This window comes from Charadrius vociferus, unplaced genomic scaffold (assembly GCF_000708025.1).
Source record: "Charadrius vociferus isolate BGI_N301 unplaced genomic scaffold, ASM70802v2 scaffold550, whole genome shotgun sequence".
Taxonomy (NCBI): Eukaryota; Metazoa; Chordata; class Aves; order Charadriiformes; family Charadriidae; genus Charadrius; species Charadrius vociferus.
The window spans coordinates 54,562-78,219 of NW_009646425.1; the positions used below are offsets into that span (position 1 = coordinate 54,562).

Genomic DNA, 23,658 nt, shown 5'->3' on the forward strand with positions numbered 1-23,658 from the left:
AGCGCGTGCCCCGGGCGCTGCCGCCCACCGCCACCACGCTGGACCTCAGCCACAACGCCCTCACCCAGCTCCACGACCGCTGTCTGGCCGCCCTCCCGCACCTGGAGGCCCTCCACATCAGCCACAATCAGATTAAGGACCTTTCTCCGCGGGCTTTCCACAATGCCTCCTACCTGCGGCACCTCGACATGTCCTCCAACCACCTGCAGGCCGTCGAGACGCACTACTTCGACGCCCTGGTGAGCTTGGAGGAGCTGCTGCTCTACAACAACCGCATCACGCGCGTGGATGAAAACGCCTTCGCCAAGCTGAGCGGCCTGCGGAAAGTCTACCTGAGCTGGAACAACCTGACCACCTTCCCCTTCCACTCGGTGCAGGGGCTGGGCAACTACAGCCTCCGCACGCTGGACCTCTCCTCCAACAGCCTGAGCAGCATCCCTGTGGAGGAGCTGGCAGCTCTGCCCGAAAACATCAGGAACGGCTTGTACCTACACAACAACCCCGTCAGGTGCAGCTGCCCGCTCTACCTGATGCTCCAGCGCTGGAAGCAGCGAGGTTTCAGCTCCGTGAAGGATTTCTTTGAGGAACACACCTGCAAGGTGTCTGACAACGTGCCCCGGTCCCTGATCAAGTTCCTCAAATACAGCCACATGTTTGAGAACTGCTCGGCAGGTCCCGAAGACGTGCACCCCGTGCCCTTCCCCGTGATGGTGGGCCAGACCTTCCTGCTCGCCTGCAACACCAGCCTGCCGGCCATGGCCACCACCTACATGTGGATCTCCCCTCACCACGAGCCCATCAAACACCCGGGGAACAGCAACCGCTCCTTGGAGGTCTACCGCAACGGCAGCCTGAAGATTGCAGTGGCCAAGCCCTGGCACTCGGGGGTCTACGTGGGCTTGGCCATCAACAGCCCCCGCAATTTCAGCAGGCTCTGCGAAGTCAACGTGACGGTCCACTACCCCAAGCCAGACGGGGAGACCTTCAGCACCGGCCTCACGACCCTGCTGGGGTGCATCGTGAGCCTGGTGCTCGTGCTCATCTACTTGTACCTCACGCCCTGCCGCTGCCTGAGCTGCTGCAAGAAGCCGGCTCCTCTCAGCCCACCGCAGGAGTGCAGCGCCCAGTCCTCCATCCTCAGCACCACTCCCCCCGCCACCGATGGGCCAAACCGCAAGGTCAGCGCCAACAAGCACGTGGTCTTCCTCGAGCCCATCAGGGAGACGCAGAATGGCAAGATCCGCCTGGCCCTCGGCGAGGACTTCCCCGACGCCAAGCACCCCAAGGTCCTGCAGCTCAAGTCAGACTCGGAGTCCATCAGCTCCGTCTTCTCGGACACCCCCATCGTGTCGTAGCAGGGCAGAGCTGGGAAGAGTGCCGGAGCCTCCTGAGAACTGGTCTCCTCCATCACTGCTAGAAGCAGGATTATCAGGCACCCCAAATTCCTGGCTTGACCGTGACCCACGAGGGTGATCGGCATCACCCACAACTGCTTCAGCCATGAGCTCCTGGTGGGTTTTGGGCCAGAGACACATTGGTGCCCAGCAAGAGCCTCTTGCGTAAGCCACTGGCAACAGCTTCGTTAGCACAAAGGTAATGCTGATGAACCCAGCACACCAGAGAAACCTCTGCTTCATTCGGGCAGCCAAACTCCCCGGTGGTGACACCAGGACAGCGGTCTGCCGTGGCTCTGGGCACAGGAGACACAACCCGGGACCACGGCCTTGGAACCCCCAGGCCAAGGAACAGCCACGATGAGTGGGGCAGTGTCCTCGCTCATGCCAGAGCCCCCGGGGATGGTGGTGCCACCGTCCCCTCCCACCCCATGCCGGTCCCCATCACCGTGCCGTGGCTGGGAGCGGGGGCAGCATCACCCTGCCGCAAGGTGGGTACGTGCCACCTCTCCAAAAGCGGCCACGCAGGAGGGACGGAGCTCAGCGCCTGACCAGCTACGCAGCCAAGCGAACGTGACAAGCTTTTGCCTCCCGAGAAGCTGTAAATAGTCAAGGCAGGATTAGGTGATGCGATACAGCGTCCCGGCCCGCATTGCTCAGCGCTCCCCACGCCACCAAGGACGATGAGGGCTCAGATGCACCGCCTTCCTTCACCGTTTCTCCTTGAGGCGGACGAACGCGCTGCTAAAGCACAGCTATTTAGGCAGTAATCTAATAAGCCTATCGATAAATGTGAGTAATCCTCTCCTCTCCTGGGTCGTAATTCTCTAGTTACATTGGAATAAAAATGCCTATTTTTTTAAGCTCACACCGGGCTGAGTGTCTCCTTGCCCTTGCAGGGCAGTGGCGTGCAGCCACCCCGCAACCCATGGCTGCGGCGGTCGCAGCCTGGGGGTCTGAGGGAGCCCCGAATTCCTGCCAACCCGGCACAGAGAGCCAGGCGATTCGCACCGGGCTCACAGCCTCTGTTCCCATCAAACGGCGTTAGGGTGACCTCGGCAAGGGGGTTAAATGTGCCAAGATGGCGATGATGGCCCGGGGCTGCTGTGAGAGGAGGTCCAGTGACTTGTCCCCAGGAGGGCAGGTCCTCAGTGACACCTGGGAGCTGGGGAGGGAGCAGCACCAACCAACACAAGGGGCACATCCAGACCTCAGTAGGGACGAGTGGGATTTAGATGCGGGCGAGAGGCACCTGGGGGAGACCTGCGAAGGGTTGGACTGTCCTGGTCCTTGGCTAAACCCCGCCCCCCCACCTCACCGGACGCCTGCGCTGCTTCCCCCATTGCCCCCAGCAATGCCCTCCCCCCCTCAACACCTGCCTTATCCTGCAGAGGGATAGGGGTGTCCCCCCATCTCCCAGTCACCGCCACCCCCTCCGCAGCCTGAGCGGGAGCACGCGGTTCCCTGTAGCATGGGGGATGCCGGGGTCAGCCCGCAGGCAGGAGCGCAGCTCAGACACAACCCAAAACCAAGGACCAGGACCCTTCACAGACCTTCCTCCTCCTGAGCCGTGTGCCTCAGCCCCACGAGCTGCTGGCAGCCCTGCGACTGGTGGGAGGGGAAAGTCCCTGCGGCATCAGGACAGCACTAGCACCCGTCCCTTCAACTTTTTCAGCCAGGAAACAAGAAGATTTTTTTTTTTCCTCAGCAAAAAGTCAACTGTGTCCAAAGCACTTGTCAACCCCCCCCCCGCCACGCATCGAAGGAGGGGAGAGCGTTTGGGAGAGCAGCTATCCTGAGACAGCGGCGCCCTTCCTGACACCGACCTCGCACGCAGCGCCATGCGATACGTGCTGCGCACCCCGCGGCCGCTGCTCGGCGACTGGCAAAGGCGACGGGATGCAGAGCGACAGGCCCCGCTGGCCCGTGCCCTCGCTCCCCGCGCCCCCGCTGCTGCTGGCCCTGTCGCCTCACGTTATCACGGCGCTCCTGATGAGCTTGCCATGCCGAGCCGGCCGTGCCGGGGTGCTGCCGAGGGCGGTGGCGAGGTGCTTCGGTGTTGGATGGATAGGTGAGTGGTACCCTGCCTCTCAAGGACAGAGGTAAGGCGATGCCACCCCCTGGCTTTGCAGCCAGGCAGGGATCCAACGGGAAGGATGGTTTGAATTTGCCCCGGGAACGCCTGGGAAAGAGAAGAGCCCCAGCCAAGAGGGACCAAGACCAAACCTGACAGGGACCAAGTCTAAACCTGACATAGGCATTGCCGGGAGTGCGACCCATGCCTGCCGAGAGGGTACCGAGCCCGTGCCGGAGCACATGCCGTATCTAAGCACTGCGTCTTTCTTCCAAAGGAAAGGTGAAGTGCTGCTCTGGGTTTCAGCACCCGCAGTGGGTGTTACCCACCCGCTGCTCTTCTGTCACCATCCTTGCAGGTCTCCTTGTAAACCAGCCCCCTCCCTGGTACCAAAATCAGCTTCCCAGGCATTGGTGATCCTGCAAACCTGCATCCCCAACAAAAGCCTCTGGACCTGTTGGAGCAGGTCCAGAGGAGGGCCATGAAGATGATCAGAGGGATGGAGAACCTCTTCTATGAGGAGAGGCTGAGAGAGTTGCGGTTGTTCAGCCTGGAGAAGAGAAGGCTCCAGAGAGACCTTATTGCGGCCTTCCAGTCCCTAAAGGGGGCCTACAGGAGAGCTGGGGAGGGACTTTTTACAAGGGCATGTAGAGATAGGACGAGGGGGAATGGCTTTAAACTGGAAGAGGGTAGATTTAGATTAAATATTAGGAAGAAATTTTTCACTTTAAGGGTGGTATGGCACTGGCCCAGGTTGCCCAGAGAAGCTGTGGCCCCATCCCTGGAGGTGTTCAAGGCTGGGCCGGATGGGGCTTGGAGCAACCTGGTCTGGTGGGAGGTGTCCCTGCCCACAGCAGGGGGGTTGGAACTAGGTGATCTTCAAGGTCCCTTCCAACCTAAACCATTCTATGATTCTATGATCCTCAGCTGAGACAAATGACTGAAGCTCGGGGAAAGCTCAGGCCAACTGGAGTGTAAGAAAAGCTCCTGAGAACCTCTTCAGGGACACACTAGCCTGGAGAAGCTCAGGAGAGCTCTTCTCGGATGGCTGCAATTCTCCTGTCCCTGCAGGAAGACTGAGCCCCGCTAGACCGGGGACAGCATATCTGAGGTTTGTATCAGTGCTGCCCCTGAGGGCTCTCCGCTGCCTTACGCAGGACAATCCTGCGGCTGCGTTTCACGCCTTTCTAGTTCTCGGAAAGGGCCCCACACCACACCGCTGCTCCAATGAGCAAGGCAAGGCAGTTTGAACCGTCGAAAGAGTTCATTAAGGAGCCTGAAAGGCAAATCATCTCAGCAAGGAAAAACATAGCCAGGAGCACAGCCTCCCCGACAGGCAGGAGTTGGGTAACGTAATGGATGGTCCCCGAGGAACACACCGTCCTCTCTCGGCAGCCATCTGCACCATTACAGCCCCGGCTTGCTGCCAAACCTCAGCCTCCCGCTCCTTCACTCCGCAGGGTGAAGTAATGGGTCAGCACAAAGCACGGCATCCCCGGCACGCAGGGAACTGCGTCTGAGCACGCGGGGATAAGGACTAGCTTTGGGGACCAGCCTCCAGCACTGACTCCTGTCTCCCCTGGCACTTCACGTGTCAGTCAGGACAACGTGGGCACACTGAATGCCAGTCCCTTCCTGTCCTCCTGCTGCCGGGGCCGGACACATGGTTGGACCTGGATGTTTTCTTTATGATGCTCATGGTTTTCCAAAGAGCTCAAAGCACCGAAGCGTAGTGGTTGCCAGCACCATGCCTGCTCCTGCCTCCCAGTGTGCCCAACAGACCCCAGGGGCCCAGAGATTCCAGCTTTGGCAGTCCCACTGCCCAGGACATAGCTTTTGGAGCTGGCAGCTTGTAAAAACGGTAAGATCAGTATGGCCAGACTCCTTTTCTAACCATGACAGCCAGGTCTGAGCTAGTCACGCAACTGTGCTCTGGCTCACCCTCACCCCAATACGTTACGCACCACAAGACTTGTGTATCATTCATTTTCTGAGCTTTTAGGGCAAGGTAGCAAGGTCTCCTTCACACTGAGCGGTCCATGAAATATCTACTCCTGCACCTCTTTCCACCACAGCTTGCTCATCAACACGTGCTGAAGGAGCATTAGTGTTTAAGTGATCAGTAATGACACAAGACTGCAGAGAACTACCATGTCCAGTGGGGACCAGCCAAGTCCCCAGGGTCCCAGCAGGGCTCAAGCGTGCAGGTGGGTGGCCAGGCTGAGTTTACAAACCTGCAGACTGGGATCTTCTGTGACTTCTCCAGTGAAGGCAACCCCAAAACTACCTAGCAATTTGGAACAGAGTCTGCTTTGCCTGTCTCCCCCACGTGGCCTCATGCCTACTCACCTTCCCACTCACCAACATGTTTCTTCTGCCCAGAGAATCTCTCTGTCTCCTCCCTCCTGCCAGTCCATCCCTCTGCACCCATCTGTACTGTGTGAAGGAGAAGAGTGTGGAGATCCAGCCAGAATTACCCCAACATCACATCAGTCCAGTGCCGCTCCTCCTGGCAGGTCCCACTGGCTCGTGTTCAGCATCCCACTGGTACAGCGTGGTTGTTTCTGGCCCAGGATCCCCATCCATGGTACAACCATGTTCCTGGTGACCACAGTGCTCTTCCCTCTGTCTTCTCCATCTTTTGGGCAGAAGTGCCTGGGAGATGCACCCCAAAGGCTGCTTAGGTCTCTTCTTGTACAGCTGTGCTGCAGACAAGTTCCTGGCTCCTTGCATGTGCCCTAATCCTCCAGACTCACATGGAGGACATCGGCTGCGGGCAGAGCTGGGGAAACGCGCTGCCTGGCCTCGCTCCCCCTGCCTCTGAGAGGATGGCATCCTTGGGGCATGGGGGAAGTCCAAGGAGCAAAGTGGTGGCTGAGACCTGGCACAACACGGCTCATCTCTGCTCTGGGATGGCCACTTGCTTTCCACAAAGCCTGTTCCAATCTATACACCTGGTCCTACTTACAAGGTGCCCTTGCATGCAGGGGACCAAAAGCCTCACTGCCAGATCTCGCCCCTTCCCCTGCCCCATGCTTTCGCCAGGATCCTTACACAAGCTCTGGCCAACGCCGCTCCATTAGCTCACTCCAAAGGAGGCTTGATAGAAAATCTGCTCAATTATTTAGCAGACAAAGGGGGATGATAGCGGCTGAAGGCAACCAGGGTCTCTGGCGCGGACCCAGCGATTCAGCCCAACTCCTGGCTCAGTCTGCCTGATCCTGCCTTCCCTCCCCTCCCCCCAAAACCAAGACTCAGTCATTACGGCCTGGCAAAGAGGCAGCGCGTGGGCATCCCTGCCTCCTTGGCCCCTGCCAGGCACTGAAACTCTCTGCAACGAAGGTGCTGCCCATCTGCTGTCAGACCCAAGGGCTGGGAGGGGACAGCATGGCAGGAGATCTGAGCAGTTCCCCAACAACATTGCAGAGGCCAAAATAGAATGACAGAATCATACAATGGCTTATGTTGGAGGGGACCGTGAAGATCATACAGTTCCAACCCCCCTGCCCTGGGCAGGGACACCTCCCACCAGCCCAGGTTGCTCCAAGCCCCATCCAGCCTGGCCTTGAACACCTCCAGGGATGGGGCAGCCACAGCTTTTCTAGGCAGCCTGTGCCAGTGTCTCACTACCCTCAGCTCACCACCTAATCTAAATGTGCTCTCTTTCAGTTTAAAAAAAGTTACCCCTCGTGCTATCACACCACTCCCTGATCAAGAGTGGTCCCCCCAGCTTTCCTGTAGCCCATTTAAGTACTGGAAGGGGCTATAAGGTCTCTCTGGAGCCTTCTCTTCTCCAGGCTGAATGACCCCAACTCTCTCAGCCTGCCTTCATAGGAGAGGTGCTCCAGCCCTCTGATCATCTTCATGGCCGCCTCTGGACCTGCTCCAACAGGTCCACGTCCTTCTTTATGTTAGAGGCCCAAGAGCTGGAGGCAGCACTGCAGGTGAGGTCTCATCAGAGTGGAGTAGAGGGTCAGAATCCCCTCCCTTGACCGGCTGGCCACGCTGCTGGGGATGCAGCCCAGGATGCAGTTGACTTTTTGGGCTTTAAACCAAGGAACTGCTGCCTGTTGGTGAGAGCACCCAACCCCAGCACCAGGCTGCCCCGCTCTTGCCTGCTGACGAGGTTTAGCTCCCTCCCAGCAAGCCCTCGAGGGACTGGCAGCTGCTCTGCTGTGAAACACAGGGCAACTGCCACGCTCCTGCCTGGGAACTAGAAGACCCTCTGCTGAGGGACCCCAGCTTGAGCTAGCAGCTCCCCATCTGCGCCCTGCACTAATTCTCCTCTGCTCCTGTTTGCAAAGTTCATTACATCCAGCGAGGGAGCCGAGCCACGAAATGCTCAGGCCCCACTCTGGTTCAAGCCCTCTGCTCTCTAAGGATGCTCTCGTTATCAGGACATGGTTTTCCTTTTCACGCTCCAGCCTCCAGCAAGTATTTGGGGGTTGTGGTAAGTGACCCATGGAGGCTTTACAAAGATCAGCAAGCCCAGATGAGGTGGGCACTGAAGCTTTGGTTCACCACGAGCAGCACCAGCCCTCCTGCCGAACCTGATGTGGAAATGCAGTTCTTCTCTCAAAATCACAGCTCGCTCCATCCAGGGACTAAGGCGTACGACCTATCAACTGTCTCATCACATCCCAGCCTGGGCAACGTTCCCTCTTCTTGTGCTTAATGGCTCCGTTTGATGCCAGGAGTCCGTAGCAAGAGGACTTGATGCCTGGCTGAGTGTCCTGTGCTGGGTGAGGAGCAGCCGAGGCATCCGACTGCATCTTGATAACGTGGCTGGATGAGTCGGCAGGGCCCTGCTCTCCTTACTCTCACCCTTCCCCACTGGAACGTTTTGGTCCCATAAATGGGACCTCCCTCCTCCACCCCCAGATGAACCCATCGTCTCTCCCAGGGCAAAGCTTGCAGCACCTTCCAACCAAGCGCCTGGCACAGCGCTGGCTCGCCGGGACAGAGGCAACCAGAACAACCACAGCCAAGCCAAGGAAGTCACCCGAGGTCCCATCCCCTGTCCTCATCTTCTGGGGTAGAGCCTCCTCGCAGGGAACCAGTCAGGGTAACAGCTGCTGTCCTAGGCAGTTCCCACAGAGAAGTTCCTACGTGCAAATGTGGGTTGTACGATCTCGCTCTGTTAATTATTTCTGGTAACCTGGGAGTTGCCAAATGGGACCTGGAAGAGTTTGCTACCTGCTTCCAGCACTGCCTGGGTGGAGTGCTGCCAAGGAAGGAAAGAAGTCTGTCCTGTTACCCTACTCACTGCACTGAGAGGAAGGGGAAAAAAGGAAAAAAGGAAGAGGAAAGGGGAAAAGGGGGAAAGGGGGAAAGGGGGAAAGGGGGAAAGGGGGAAATGGAAAGGGAAGAAACTCACTAGGAGAAAATAAACCTAAAGAAAGCGAGAAGCATTATGAGCTTTCCATTGAGACATCATCATGATAGCTATCAGACATAAAGGGAAAAGGGGGAAGGGGAAAAGGGGAAAGGGGGAAAGGGGGAAAGGGGAAAGGGGGAAAGGGGAAAGGGGAAAGGGGAAAGGGGAAGAGGGAAAAAGAAGGAAAGAGGGGAAAAGGGAAAAAGAAGGAAAAAGAAGGAAAGAGGGAAGCTGTCTCCTCTTGAGTTCCTATAAAATGGGTCGGCTCTGCAGACTGTTGTTACATATGGGATCCTTTAAATCTCTTCAGTTACGTCCTGCAGCAACACAACCCATGGCAATCATCCCATAGAGATCCCATAGCATCTCATAGCAACCCATGGCAATCTCCCATAGGAGCATACAGACTGGAGGAAGGTTTGAATTCTCCTTTTCCACTCCATGAACCATCCTTTTACTCATTCTGTCAGAGACAGACACTTCCCACCACCCTGCTCCGGGCCAATGTTGTTGACCTGTACCATCTCCCTGGTTTTTGGGTGACTGTGGGGAGGAGATCCCTACGGGGCACTGCTCACCCCAGCTGCACCTCCCAGTCTTCAGCACCCTGCGGCGATGGTGCCAAGAGACTTGCACACAGGATCAAACCAGGACTGAACCCTCGAGGAACGCAAAGGCAGCAGAAAAGCCTCTGCGTTTCCTTTCATATCTGCTGGTTTTCTCCATCCCACCCCTGTTTGCTGTTTTTGAATGCGCCTGCACAGAGCAGAACCACTCCATAAGTGGGGTACAACACTGGACCTCAATTCAGAGTGTGGCAGAGGGTGGGTGGCTCAGTTTGCCCTTCCACGTGAGGTACTCTGCCTGCGGCCACGCTGATGTCTACCATCAGGCTGCCCATCCCCTCTGCTCGGTTAGCGGTAGAGGGTCTCCAAACCACCAGCCTTGGTTCTTTTGTCTCGATTGACCTAAATGCTCCGCTGCAACATCGGCTTGCCTCTTATAGATCAGTGACGTATCAAACCTCAGATTTAGTGCAGGGATTTGCAAAATCACATAGAGGCATTTTTTTTAATAGACATTTTTCCCTGGGTTTCCTCCTGTGTCACCTTGTGTTTCTCCTGCTCAGCTTTTCTCGCATCATTCCCCCATTTCGTATTTATTCCTGCTTTCCAGTGCCCAAGGAGATGATGACAAAGCCCCTGAAGATCAGTCAGAGACTTGCCACTACCCAACCGCACACCACAGGATACGGCACCTCTGGTTTGTGACCGCACAGCCCGCCGCTGCCAAAGGTCTGGAGGACGCTGTTGGCAGACAGGGGACGTTGCCGCTTGGCAATGTACAGCCCCTTTCACACCAGGTGCCCAGGCTTCCCTAACCCAAAGCATAACTGGCTTTTCAGGTAAAGGAGGCACGGTCTGGAAGCCTTTTGTCTCCCCAGGACTCCCTGCAGGCTGGGAAGGATGTGTTTTGTTGCACTACCATCTTCCCAGCGCTCTTCCAAGGGCCGGAGAAAGAGCTTTACCCATTCCCCTCTTTGACTCTACAAATGACCTAGTCTGGGACAGATGTTCAAGGGACAGGGAGCCACAGGAGGACTTCTTGTCCTGCCCAGCATGCAGGGAACTGCTTTATCACCTCCCCTCTTCCCTCCAGGAAGAACTGTCTAGTTGTGGCATCAAATTCATGACGTTTACCCTTTCCATGGAGCGGGATTCTGGGGGCGAACAAAATCCAACCCTGTTCACAGTCCAGAAAGACCACTGATGAGTGACCTTGTGCTAAGCTCTCGGCACTGTCACACTTGGGGCTGCGAGACTGGTGCAGCAGCCACGGGAGGCAGGATATAATTAGATATATTTGTGTACATCTTTGAGTCCTTGAGAGAAGAAGCTGAAAGACTGGCTGCAGGGCTGAGCTGCTCGGCCAGATGGGGCTCTGCTCTCCGCAAAGCCAGAGACTATCATGTTCTCCAAATGCGAAAACAAGCAGGATTTGAAGCGCAGACAGAGGAGCACCATCTCCGACAGCATCCTACAGGGCACGGTGGCCAGGCAAGACACCTACGAATGACGCTGGGAGAGAGCAAAGGCAGGGCTGCAGAGGATATCAGCATGAGCCTCTTTTCAGGACTCAGTACAATCAGGCACAGACACACATAAACCACCAGATCAGCTGTCGCTTTGTCCAGCTGTATCATTCCCCCAGTGCCGTCTCTCTGAATAGCTGGTTACCATAAAGACAAGAAAATTTGCTTCACCTGAAAACCAGCATCACCTAAGTGCCTGGACAGGATTTGTCTCACCCTTATGCCACAGGTCTGGGCAGCAGAGAGGTCTGCACACATTTTGACACCTTCCTGAGATGGGTCCAAAGCAAAGGAGCTTTAATGAACTCCCTTGCATCCATCGCTGCAGCACTTTGCCTGCGTCACCACATCAGCACAGATCTTTTACATGCGGCGCTCACAACCTCCAATGCCCACAACCTCCGACAGCAGCTGTCCTGTCACACAGAGTGCCAGACCCCATCCCAGGGAGGAAGGTGCGCATGTGCCATCGGTACGGCACCTCATAGCTACCTCTCACGAGCACAAGGGCTTTCCCGCACCACGGGAAGGAGCTCTGCACCCAGCAGTAGCACTGGGATGCAGCTGCTGCAGGGGTATGCAGCTCCTTGGATTCTGCCTGCTCCGCGCACATCTGCCTCACCTCACTTTGGTCCCCACACACCCGCATCGCTCCCGCAACACCTCCCACGGCGCTGAGTACTGCAGCGCCCAAAGCAATGCCCGCGTGCAGTGACCCCGTGCTTCAGAAGTCAAAAGCCACTCACCCCTGAACATCAGTGTCCACAAGCAGCCGGACCAGTATCCCTGTCACGGCCACAAGGATTGGGTAATGGTCCACGCTCTCCAGCCCTACAGAAGCAAAAGAGAAAGATAGAGCCACTGCCACCACATGACAGGCAGAACAGGGCTGCACTGCTACTTCCAGACTTGGTGGTGGGGCAGTCCAGGAGGTAGGCACTGTGACTTGGGCTCTCTGGTGGGGCCATGGGTTTCATCAAGGACAGAGGAGTCTCCCCCACTAATGCAAACCCCAGACTCAGGCACTATTTTCACAACGGAGCACCTCTGCCTCTTCCAAGCCTCCAGAGGAGAAGGTGGTCTGTCTCCTCCTAAGCAGGCAGGAAAATCCAGCTGCTGTATGGGAAATACAGAATCATACAATGGTTTAGGTTGGAAAAGACCTTAAAGATCATCTGATTCCAACCCCCCTGCCATGGGCAGGGACACCTTCCACTAGACCAGGTCGCTCAAAGCCCCATCCACCCTGGCCTTGAACACTTCCAGGATGCAGGATGCCCATAAGACAGCACCTGGAGCCAGTCTCTGCTACCAGGCCCAGCTCAGCTGCCCACAGTCACCTCCACGAGGAAGAGGGCTGCTGTTGGTGAAAACAGCTTCCCCCAGCAATTCAGTGCACCCTTTGCTCAATGCAGAGCACAGCAACCAAGTCTGCTACCTAAACTGCAATCTGCCCAGGGCTTTGAGCCTTTCAGACAGCTCCCACCTAACCTGTGTCGCATCAGTGTCTGGCAACATACCTCCCTGCCCAAGCACAGCATGGCTGCCACTTCCACCACGGACAGCCAAACCCATGAATGAGCTGCCTCGTGAGGCCAGAGATCCTGGAGGCAACCGGAGCTGCTGGGCAGACACAGACTAAGGGCCTAGGAAGAGCATCAAAGCTCAGGTCCACCTGGAGGATTTACGTGTCTTCTGAAGACAGCACCTCCGTGGCAGTCGGCGGCACCAGACTGGCTTCCCAGCCAGGGATGTGGCAGGCCTGAGGTTTGATCTCACACATCTCTGCACGGACCTTCAGTACAAGCCACCCCTCACTTCCCAAGGGCATGCCTCCAGCATGTTTTCAACGGAGAGGGACAGGGAGTTAATGCATGGACTCACCTGGCAGACGGAGGTTGACCACTCTGTCAAACAAGTTCCTTTCAGCTGTCACGGGGTTCAGCACCTGGTTCAAGAGCTGTGTAGGAAAAAGCAGAGAGTGTTTGTATTTTCTGGACAGGCCTTCCTCTAAGCAGCATCCAAAGAGCATGCTGTGGGGCAGCATGTCCCTATAGCTCGGGTTTGGTGCCCGGGAGCTGGTGGATGCACAGAGGGAGGCTCGCAGCAGAGACACAGCTTGGCCTTGGCATGGAAGGAGGTGGCACCACACCACAGTGGTCATACCAGACCCAAACCTCCCAGGGAAGTCAGTCTGAAGTCCACACACCTGAATCTCAGCATCTTCCACCTAAATCTGAATCCCACCTACAGATGCCAAGCTACTTCTGTGGATAAAAGCTCTTGGCAAACAGAAGCTACAGTCCCTAGGACAGCCACAGCCCACGAAGAGTGAGCTGGCAGATGCTGCTGGGCAAAAACAGTGTCAGCAGGGTGAAGAGCAGTCCAGGTCCTGCCCTGCCTGGAGCTGGCAGCAGGATGGCCCTGAAGCACAGGATGAGCACAAAGAGAAATGTGCTTCTCTGCTTGACAGAGCATCACCAGAGGCAGAAATTTCTGCCTATGACCAGCACAGAAGGAATCAACCGTAAAGACACTTAATTAGCCACCATTATCTCTCACCCAAACCCCCAGTGGGATGAGCGGGGACTGCTCCACGCTTGACACAAGTGCTGCAAGCTGTGCACCAGCTCTCAGACACAGCATCCCTCTTCCTGTCGCCCTCATGCACAGAGAACAGAACTCTGCCCCCCTCTGCAGACATGTTTAGTGGTAGGCACGGCTTTGTGGCAGCATCACGACATGAGCGGGGTGCTGCGGCACCTTGCACTCTGCTGACTATTCCCCAGCTTGCCCAAACCACCTGCTAAGGGCCCCTCGCTCTCCGCCTTGAACAGGGAAAATCCCAGAATCTCAGGCTGAGCACTTCCCTCAAGACTGCTGTAATAGACCGCACTGTGTCTTGCTTTGCCTCATCTGCTCAGAGCCCTGAGCCTCAACCCCTGGAGCAACCCAACCCTTGGGCTGCAGGTAAGGTATATATGACTGCGCTCCACCGGGCTGGCCCGTACAAGAACAGCCTGCCCTCAGGGCTTTCTGCGGTTGCTCATGCTTTAGAATAAAAACTAATTTACTGGAGCTTAAGGGGTATTGTGGGTTGGAATGGGGCTATCCTGGTCACCCTGGCAGGGAAGCAGAGATGTTTGGTACCATAGTCTAGGACTGAGGGACAAAGGACCAAGATGCCTGCCCAAACATGGGGGCATGTTCCCTGTGAAGCCAGCTATACCCTCTACAGATCTTGCTAAGATGTACCACACCTCCTCTCTGGATTTCATGGCACTGCTTGTCACAGGAGCATTCAGCATCTACTGGGCGGAAGAAACCGGCCATAGCCTCTCTGAAGAAGGATTAAAGGGGCCATCATCCTCCCTCTTGGTAGAAGTAGAAATCAGCTGTGGCCAGGCTAGATTCAAAGGAGGGGAGCAGTCGACATGTGGCGATTTTAGGGAGCACCACTTGTCCTGCAGCAGTTGGGTTTGCTGCTTTAGTAAGTACTTTAGCAGTTTTAGCAGCTTTAAGTACTACCGCGTTTGCAGCAGGAACCCCCACTTCACAGCACATCTGGAGAGGGGGCAGAGGGCACCCCATGCCCCTTCAGAGGACACTTCTTCACACCTCGTGAGAGGATGATACCTGGGCAAGCCTCCGAAGCAGCAGTTCTGACGATGGGCGATTCCAGTCCAGAAAGATCTCTGGAGCCAGCGTGACAGTCATTTCCAGCACCCTGAGCAAGCTCACCGACAGGTCAAAGCAGGTGGCACACACCTTCAGCTGGCGGCTGTCCACGAAGTTCCTCTCCAAGCGCTCTGCTGCCTGCTGGATCTACCAAGCAATGGAGACAGCTTCACAAGGTGCCCCTTCCCAAAAGGAGGGCTGTGACCCCTAGCCCAACTCAGCTCCCATGCGTGCCGAGGAATCACTGCACTCCCAACCCCAAGCCTCGTGTCTTGAACCTCGCTGTGTGCAGGACACGGGCCGCCATCGAGTGCCAGACCCCGCAGCCCCGGGCACCACGCTCACCTCCTGAATCATGCCGATGAACTCAGAGAAAGCCCAGTTCAGCTGGTTGAGGACGCTGTTGAGGAAGCTGGGGGCCAGGTCACGGTCGCTGCGGAGCAGGTCTGCCATGTGCCGCTGCAGCAAGGTGGAGGGACACGGCTCTGAAACCAGACAGCAACAGCTTCAGTGGTCTGGTCCCGGAGCGGCCGTGGGTGGGGTGCAAGGACTATTCTGAGCAGACATGTCTCCTGTATGGCCCCCAAGCATTTTTTTTTGCAATGCCAGCCTGAATTAACCAGGGAAGAGCCCCGTGTGCTTGCTGCTGCAGGAGCGCTGCCCGGCAGCTCAGCATCCCTCCCGCTCAGCTCTGCAGAGGTCCATGGTCAGCTCAGCATTCATTGCTCCTGATATCAGTGTGGCAGCAGCTGCCCAGCAGCAGGGCCACCCCTGGCCTCACGTGGACATGCCTGCCTGCCTGTGTCCGAGGAGCGAGACACCCAGCAAATCCCACTGCTGAGAGGCTTCCGCCCGGAGCTGGGGCTCGGCAGGCTCAGGCAGGGCTGCCCACGCTCCCCGGCGAGGCTGAGCCCGAGCACAAACACACCTCCACGGTACGCGGCATCTCGCCTCTGGGCTTCTCGACTATCAAGAGCACGGACAGGGTCAGACCCAGCAGTTGGGGAACACAGAGTCAGGGCTGCGTGGGGCGCCAGTTCCCGTGGATGGGCAGGGACAGGAGGGGGGCACAAGTGGGATGGATGCTTCTCACCTGGAAGGGCACCAGAGTACAAACCACAGGCTGAAGTTCAGGGCTTAGAGAAAGAAACTTGAAGAGATTTATCAAGTAAAAAAAAAAAAGAATCCAACCACTTTTCCCTCTACTAGAAGCTATGAGTAAGTAAGAGCTGGTGTAAACTCTGGAAGCGCCAGCACAGCCGTGCTGCGGTCGGCAGGAGGTCTTTCGGGCGGCAGGCTGCTCGAAAGGCCAGCATGGGCAACGGAACCACAGGGCAACCTCCATCACATCCATAGGAATCGAGAAGCAAGCCATAACTACAGGCAGATCGCTAGCTGGGATTAGCAAAGCCAGAGAGGGACAGCAGGAGACCACTGGTTCAAATGGGAACAGGATAAATTATGCTGTAAATACCCACTAATAAGCACGATGAGCTTCTGTTGTTACGGAGGACACGCAGTGATGTCTCACAGTGCATAATCACTGCGGGCAGGCCAGTGCCCTGACTTTGATCCTGGCTACAAGCACACATTTGGGAAGGATTTAATCACAACCAATGTCTTTGATGTCCTACTCCCACCCACAAGTCCTCTCCCAGCCCTTGGCTCCACGCAGCTCAGGGACTGCCCAAGCCAGATGTCCTTTTTATGTATTTAGTGATCCTCAGTGGATTTCTTGCCCAGCGTCCCCTGAAACTGTGGTAAGCCTTTAGCATTGAACGTGTCCTGGAGCAACACTTCACAGCTCAATTGTGTGTGGCGGGAGGAATTTGGATTTGAGCTTGGCTCCTGCTTGCTTCATTTGATAATATTTATTCTTTGCAGTCCCCTTCTTCTGGTGGGAGAGACAGAGAGATGCTGCTCTGCAGTCACGTCCTCCAGCTAGCCATGATTTCAGACCCATTATGACAGTCTTTTGAATGGGAACAGCCTCAGCCTGTGCAGTTTCTCACAGAGAAACTGCCACATCTTTGTCCCCTTTGCCATCCCTCCCTGAGCCTTGCCAGTTCTCCCAGATTTTCTTTGGAGAGGCAGAATCAGAACCGCATGCAGCAACCAAACCACAAGCACGTGGCAGATTTGCACAAAGGCTTAATGTGGTTTTGGTTTTGTTCTGTTTTCCTTTCCTCTTAATTGCTCTTGTGTAATTTGTTCCTTTGACTGGGCATCAAGCTGATGTTTTCCGAAAGACTGCAGTAGGATGACAGATCAAGGAACTTGCTGGTCGCAAGGCGCAAGTGGAGAAGAACCACGAGTCAACACTGGAGCCCACCTTGTTGTCTTCTGTCGGTGATGGATGATGGGGCACAGCACACCCTCACCAAATTTGCAGATGACACTAAATGAGGAGCTTTGTCCAATGTGCAAGAGGCACCCTAAGAAACTTGAGGACTGAGACAAAAAAAACCTGATCATACTCAACAAGAAGGAGAAAATTCTGCATCTAGGGAAGAATGACCCCAAATATCAGTCCTGGCTGGGAAACAATGGTCTGGGTTATGGAGGATACCAGCTTGAACAGGGGACAGGTGAGGGCTCTCGCTACAACTAAGAGGTGGGTGATGGTAGGAGGACGTGCTCAGCAGATCAAGGGGAGGTGTCACCCCTCTGCTTGGCCCTGGGGAGGTCATACCTGAAATACGGTGGCTCTTTTCTCAGTAGGGTGCATAGACAGGTCCCAGGGAGCCCACCCTGCAATCTTGTCTCTAAGGGCTGTGCTCAGCTCGCAGTCCACTGATTTTTAATCCCATTTTCCCTTCACATTCACCACTCTACCTCTGGCGATGCTGAATTCCATCTGTGCTTTCTCTGCCAGTCATTGAGAATTGGAAGGTCCTTTTGTAGGGTTAAGTTTTTTGTGTCTTCTTTCTCCCAGCCTCCCCTCAATGTGTAAAAAGTGCTTTTTACTAAAACTGCTGGCATGTTAGCCTCCTTCCAGCCTTCAAGTACCAAACCAGTCTTAGGCAGGGATCACCACTCCTCGTGGATGAGCTCTGCAGGTTGTCCTGTTGCTCTGTCACCAAAGCCTCTTCCACCAACATTTCAAGTCAGGACAGATCTCAAAATGAATCGCCCAGCCAAAGTCTACCTCATTTGAAGGCAGCTTTGGCTTTTTGAAGGATGCTCATCTGCTTGTAATAACTTGCTTTATCTTGATTTTTAGCCAATGACTATTTCCTTATGGTCTTTTTCCAATAAATGGCATGAATTTGCTCCAAACGTCGAATTCTAGGTTCTTAAATGCTTTCCTTGCTGCTGGCAAAGACCGTGCCAGTCTATAAAAGCATTAAAAAGTGGAGCCTCTTGTCAAACTTCTCCACAGTTATGTAGGTTTTCTAACGTTTTAAGCTAACACCAGGAAACAGTGGATTTCCTTGGCTTTTGTTGCTCCCAAGAGGATTCTGAATCTAAAGACGCTGTGATCACTGCTACTCTTCGAAAGCAACATAAGGAACGAGTCCTGGAATACAGCAAGAGCAGCTTCGTCCCTTACATGAGCTCCCAGATGAGGTTCTCCATGGGGCAATCAGTAGTTGTATCCAGGAACCTAGTCCTGGTGCTGCGTTTATCTTCATTTGCAAGAAGTTCACCTTTGCTGAGGTGTTTTCACCTTCCTCCCTCACATCTCAGTTACCACTGCCCTCCTGGGTAATGACACAGCCCTTACACATGCCATTTCAGACAGGGACATCATTTCATAGGGAGTCTGTGGTTACTCGCTGATGCGGTTACTTTCTTGATCCTGGCAATAGTATGTCATCAGTGTTTCTAAAACTTCTGACTCCCTAATACAAAAGCCACTCAATCTTGGCTCAGCCTTCATTATGACAGATAAAGATCAGTCATTGGAACAGAAATCGGTGGTTTTCCAAGGCCAGAAATGATGACCTCAATACATTTAATGTGGGCAACAGAGCATGGCCCCAAGCGGTTATAGATATATCCGATGCTTCCACAACAGAAACTTACCCACAAAAATATAAGCAGAATAGTCAGAGGAAAAAACCCCAAAATCTAGGTGGGGAGGGAAATAATGAATGAAACCACGGAGTGCTTTACGAAGATTATTAGGCAGCTAGAAAGTCTCAGTGCTACAGCAAGCACATGGGTTAAAAGGTTCACCAAGACCAGGATGACAGTCCAAACTATGGTTGGACTCAATGATCTTAAGCATCTTTTCCAACCTAAATGATTCTATGAAAGACATACGTTCAAATGTAAGAGACAAAGTAAACACAATCAAACATCGACAGTGGTGGACCAAAATAAAAGGAGAAAAGGGGTAATAGAAGGGAAGACATAAAAGAAACATCCACAACTAACCTAGCTACGTACACAGTTTCTTCAGCGATACGAAAAAATTCTAACAGAATTATTTTAAAAAAAAAGTAGTAATGGGAGAAAATCTAACAGTAGCAGAGGCCCATTAATAGACAGAGTTAAAAATTAATAAAGCAGGCAAAGTGGAAGCCTTCAATAAGTGCTCCTACTAGATAATTGTAAAGAAGCAGGGTCATGTACTTTCATCACAGGAAGATAATTATGTACTTTATAGTTTGCTAATGACCCGGGATGATTTATAACAGGGCTATTTGTGAGAATTCTTGGTCAGCAGCCCAAGGGGGGCTCTGGACGCTGCAGCATTTACTGTAGAGCTGGGAGCACAGAGGAGGAAAGCCCAAAATGGACCAGAGTCAGAAGGAAAGCAGTTCCACCCAACGCTAATCCCAGTTTTTGAAAGGCTCCAGATGTAGATATTAAATAGCTGCCGCTCAGTGTCTGTGGCTGTTGGACTGATGGAACAGCTGTGGAAAAGGTAAGCTGGGGATGCAGCAATCCACGTCACCAGTAAACTGTGCCCATTCAAAGATGTATTGAGAGAGGACCAAAGGGAACGTTGCATGGTGAGGGAGAAGGAAAGCAAGCTGCCTTCAGGGGATGAGATCTTGATAAAGGTTGAGTGCAAGGCATCAGGACGGCCCAGCACATGCCTGGGACTCGTGCGTGCCTCCAAAGCAAAGCACTGGCAAAAAGGCTAATGCAAGTTTTGGCTCCATGACTGGCAGATCAGGTAGGCGTTCTAGCCAGCATGACGCTGGCACCTCTGGGGCCGCTAAAAACACAGGAAGGGCGAACACAGGGGCTCACAGAAAAACAAAACCCTTTCCTGATGGAGACACAGAGGCTGCACTTTCTTTTCACCATTAAAAAGGACCAAGAAGTGAGTTTACCCTGGTACACAAGCACTTTTTAAGAATAAAATGTTGTAATGCACAGAGTTTAACCCAGCAGAGAAAGGCAGAGCAGCAGTAGTAGAAGACAGAAGATGAGGTTAGGTATACTCCCATCAGGAAAAAGTCATGGCTTTATCTCTGAGTGTGAGGAACCACCATCAGAAGGGCCTGGACGGTTCAGCTGCTGCTTACGGTGCTGTCAGATCGCGACGGGATTTCTTCGTGAAAGACCTCCTTAGCTTAGGCAATTTGCTGGACTTGGGAAGGGGCCGTGGGTGAACCCTCTGGTCCATATTGCGCAAGAGCTCAGCTAGATGATCTCAGGGTCCCATCCGCCTACCCTCCACTGCTTGATGGATGCTTGGGCAGAAGGCCTGGGGCAGAGGAGCCCTGCGCTGCAACCTGAAGCCACCCTGCAGCTCACAGAAAACAAGACAGGCTGAGCCTGGCACAGGGCCACCACGGCCGCTCACCGTGTGCGTGCCGTAACAGCACCCAGCCTTGCCTACAAGCTGCGATGAAAGCAAAACAAGTTCCTACAGCAGCCACCGACCAGAATTGCCCCCGCCCCTGAAGAGAGCCCCCCATCTGCTCTCAGGAGCCCAATTGAAGGCAGAGCCCTGCCTGCATGAGAGCCATTTGGTGCCAGCGGGGCTAAGGAACAACTCGGGGAGCAGGCAGGAACGCACACAGCCTTTCTGAGCCTCTCCCCCTCTCCGGGCTAACCCAGGCACAGCCATCTCACTGCTCGCCGTCAGTGAGCACAGGCAAATCGCAGCATAGGAGACCAGTCTGCGCTCCGTGTGTTCCATGGATATTGCGAGGTAACACCAGCACACCCGCGCAGAGTTGTCCAAGGAAGCATCCCCAAAGCAGGACAAGGCTAGAGCACCAGAGAAGAGGCATTTGCCCCAACTCCCTTCAGACCGGCCTGCAGAAGCAGACCCAGGCAAACAGGGATTTCTCTCAGCGCAGCAGTTTGTCCCATTGTCCCTGCCGATGCTCAAATTGCAACAAGGTGAAGACTGATGGGTGGGGAGGTGGGGGGGTCATCTCCTCCTTCTTCCCCGGGCAGCGTCTCAAGGACACCTCTGAGTCCTATGTCCCTCTTCAATTAAATCAGCATTCATTATTGATTTGGTTGCGCCTTAAAATAGCAATCCCAGGAGCAAGTCCCCAGTAGCCAGCCCAGCCCGCTCCGGGCTCAGACTGTGCGGAGCCACCCGGAGATGGATGGAGAGAAGCCTCAAAAGCTGAGGAACTCTGCTCCTACCCCAGAGCTCCCTGGGATGGGGGGAGCTCGGTGACCACCATGGGACTGGGGGCTTGCTCGTGCAGGAGGAGGGTCATGAGGTCCCTCCCGCATGTGTACCAGGGCTTCCCCATTGTCCTCCAAGGATGAGAGGAACCCGAGGGTGGCACAGCCTGCGGCAGGGCTCTGACCCCAGAGGTAACCCTGATAAAATAGGCGGAAGAGCCGGTCTGCGATGCAGCCTCAGAGACTGCCATGGTGGCACCGGTCCCTCCAGCACCTCCCAGGGACATAACTGAGAAAAGCGATCATTGTGTGAAGCCCTCTGCCCGCCAAAGAAGGGTTTCTCTAGACAGAAGAGGGGAAGGAGGGAGCTCTCTAAAGCTACTTCACCAGACAAGAGAGGGTCACACAACAAACTTACTCTGGAAACTAGCAACAGAGAGATCTCCTGGGCACCCATGGGCAGGAGAGAGAAAGAGAACAAGAGTGCCGTTAAAACAGAGACCGGCAGCTCTCCCCACCGGCCAGGGATTAGCGTGCACCTCCACATGCCGCCTGCCCATGTCAGGCTGCAGCACCCCCTGTCCCCCAACCCCAGGCAGCTCTCCAGGAGCAAGGTCTGCCACGAAGCCTTTCCCACAGCAAAGGGGGGTCAGGAATGTATCCAAACAGGCCCAGAACCTGCAAGGGTGAAGCTTGGGATGTGTTCTTCAGCTCGAGAAAGGTACCGTGTCCTTCTCAGCCTCAACAGTTCGGCAACAGTGCTGAGAACCAAACTGCCATGCCAAAGGCAGGACAGGCTCTGCCAGGCTCTGAGACACCTGAGTAAATGACTCCCTGCTTGCGAACTTGTCCAGTGCCCTGACTCCTCAAGCACCCGCTCCCTCTCACAGGCTTCCTACTGCTCGCCTGCTCCTCCCCACAGCAGCTGTGCGCTGCAGACATCAGAGAGCCTTCTCCCAGGCTTACACTTTGGGGTAAAACTCTGGTGGGGGCCTCTCATCTCTCCCTTGAAAGGCAGAACCCCTCCTTGTGATGGATCTAACCCACCATCCAGGAGGCAAAAGAGTCAGCAGCCAGTCCAAAGAGACTGGGGGTGTCCAGGAAAGGAAATGCTGGCTGCAAAGGTCAGGCCTGGATACTTGGCCAGGATTCCCCTACTTCAGCAGCCATCTCACCAGCTGGCCTGGCCCACAGTAGGGACAGCTGCTAGGAATGAGACCAGTCCTCCCTCGCCACCCATCATAATCCCGAGCGTCAATCCCCTGTCCCACTCACTCTGCAGGCTGGGGAGGCTGGCATCTTCAGGCTTGGTTTTCAGTAGGTGTGGGAGCCGTGTGTATCTGTACCCAAAGCCACAGCCCTAGTAAAAGAGATAAAGAAAGATCTCAGATGCTGGAAACCAGTTGGGTTTTGCTGCTACTGGAAAGTGAAATGCTCAATGTCCATCCAGCCCCAGGCTGTGAGAGGGGTAAGGATGCAGGACGCTCACCCGCCACAGCCTGACGAGGATCCAGTTGGTCTGTGCCCAGGGTCGCTGCTCGTAGGGAGCCAGGAGGTTCTTCATCATGGAGATCCGCCTGCCAGATGAGACATAGGTCAACCACAAAGGGTTTGGGGACAGGGGATCAAATAGAACCCATGGTAGGACCCACAGAGCTGGGACAGAGCAAAGCCTCTGGTATAAGGGTCCTAGGAGGCTCCCCAAATCAACTCTAGCACCCTGCTGCAGCTCCTGGACCCTTGGTGGTGCTTTACATCCCTCCTGCTCCCCCACCCAGCCTCGCCACCACCCCAGCCCTGCCCCAGCTCCCCGGGAACAGGCAGGGCAGCACTTACTGCTCTTCTGGGATCCTCTCCACAGCACGCAGCGAGTGGGGGTAGCAGACGTAGCTGGCCAACGCCTGCATCAGGGAGTCCCGGATGTCTGTGGAGGAATGAGAAGGGGCTCAGCCAGGCACCCAAGGACAGGCAGCATGCCAGGGAGCAGCTGAGCACCAGAGGCAAGGAGGGACCGGCCCTCACTTACAGGGGCGCCAGCTGACTGGGAGAGTGTCCCTGTGCTCAGGCAGCTAAGGAGCTAACCCCAGATTTGACATGCAACTAATTGGGACATAAATCCTGTTCTCAAAAGTATGTCCCAGGTCACATATCTAACGCTGCAATAAGGAGGATGCACTGGACAAGAGCAGTGCCCAGCCTGTCTTTGTACGTGGAGGCATAAAGCCCTCAACAGAATCAGCAGATGGATCCTAACAGAAGTCTGGTGACCCACCAACAGTGGTACCAGCCAGCCAGCCCTGCAACATTATCACCCCAAAGCAGAGGAGTGCAGCTTTACCCGTGCCCACAATCCTCGAGTCAGCAAAATGCTTGGCCAGGATGGCAGCGAGGCGCATCAGGGTCTCTTCGTAGCCTGCAAAGAGAAGAAGGCAGGAGGGGTCACGCCAACGGCCCGATGGGCAGCCCTGTGGTCCCAGCACTCCTGTGGAAA

General features: G+C 55.0%; 2 protein-coding genes across 2 annotated transcripts in view; one reads left to right on the plus strand and one right to left on the minus strand.

Moving 5' to 3' along the window:
- The window catches only part of AMIGO3 (adhesion molecule with Ig-like domain 3), a 3,399-nt gene extending 2,044 nt beyond the window's left edge, over window positions 1-1,355 (plus strand). Inside the window, exon 2 of the mRNA XM_009881300.1 lies at window positions 3-1,355. Within this exon, the coding sequence (XP_009879602.1) occupies window positions 3-1,355 (1,353 nt within the window). The remainder of the gene's footprint in view (window positions 1-2) is intronic.
- The window catches only part of RNF123 (ring finger protein 123), a 50,336-nt gene that overhangs the window by 2,976 nt on the left and 23,702 nt on the right, over window positions 1-23,658 (minus strand). The window contains exons 27-34 of the mRNA XM_009881211.1: window positions 23,506-23,580; window positions 23,004-23,091; window positions 22,657-22,744; window positions 22,443-22,527; window positions 14,961-15,100; window positions 14,574-14,762; window positions 12,822-12,897; window positions 11,684-11,768 (exon numbers count right to left, since the gene is read on the minus strand). Of these exons, the coding sequence (XP_009879513.1) occupies window positions 11,684-11,768; window positions 12,822-12,897; window positions 14,574-14,762; window positions 14,961-15,100; window positions 22,443-22,527; window positions 22,657-22,744; window positions 23,004-23,091; window positions 23,506-23,580 (826 nt within the window). The remainder of the gene's footprint in view (window positions 1-11,683; window positions 11,769-12,821; window positions 12,898-14,573; window positions 14,763-14,960; window positions 15,101-22,442; window positions 22,528-22,656; window positions 22,745-23,003; window positions 23,092-23,505; window positions 23,581-23,658) is intronic.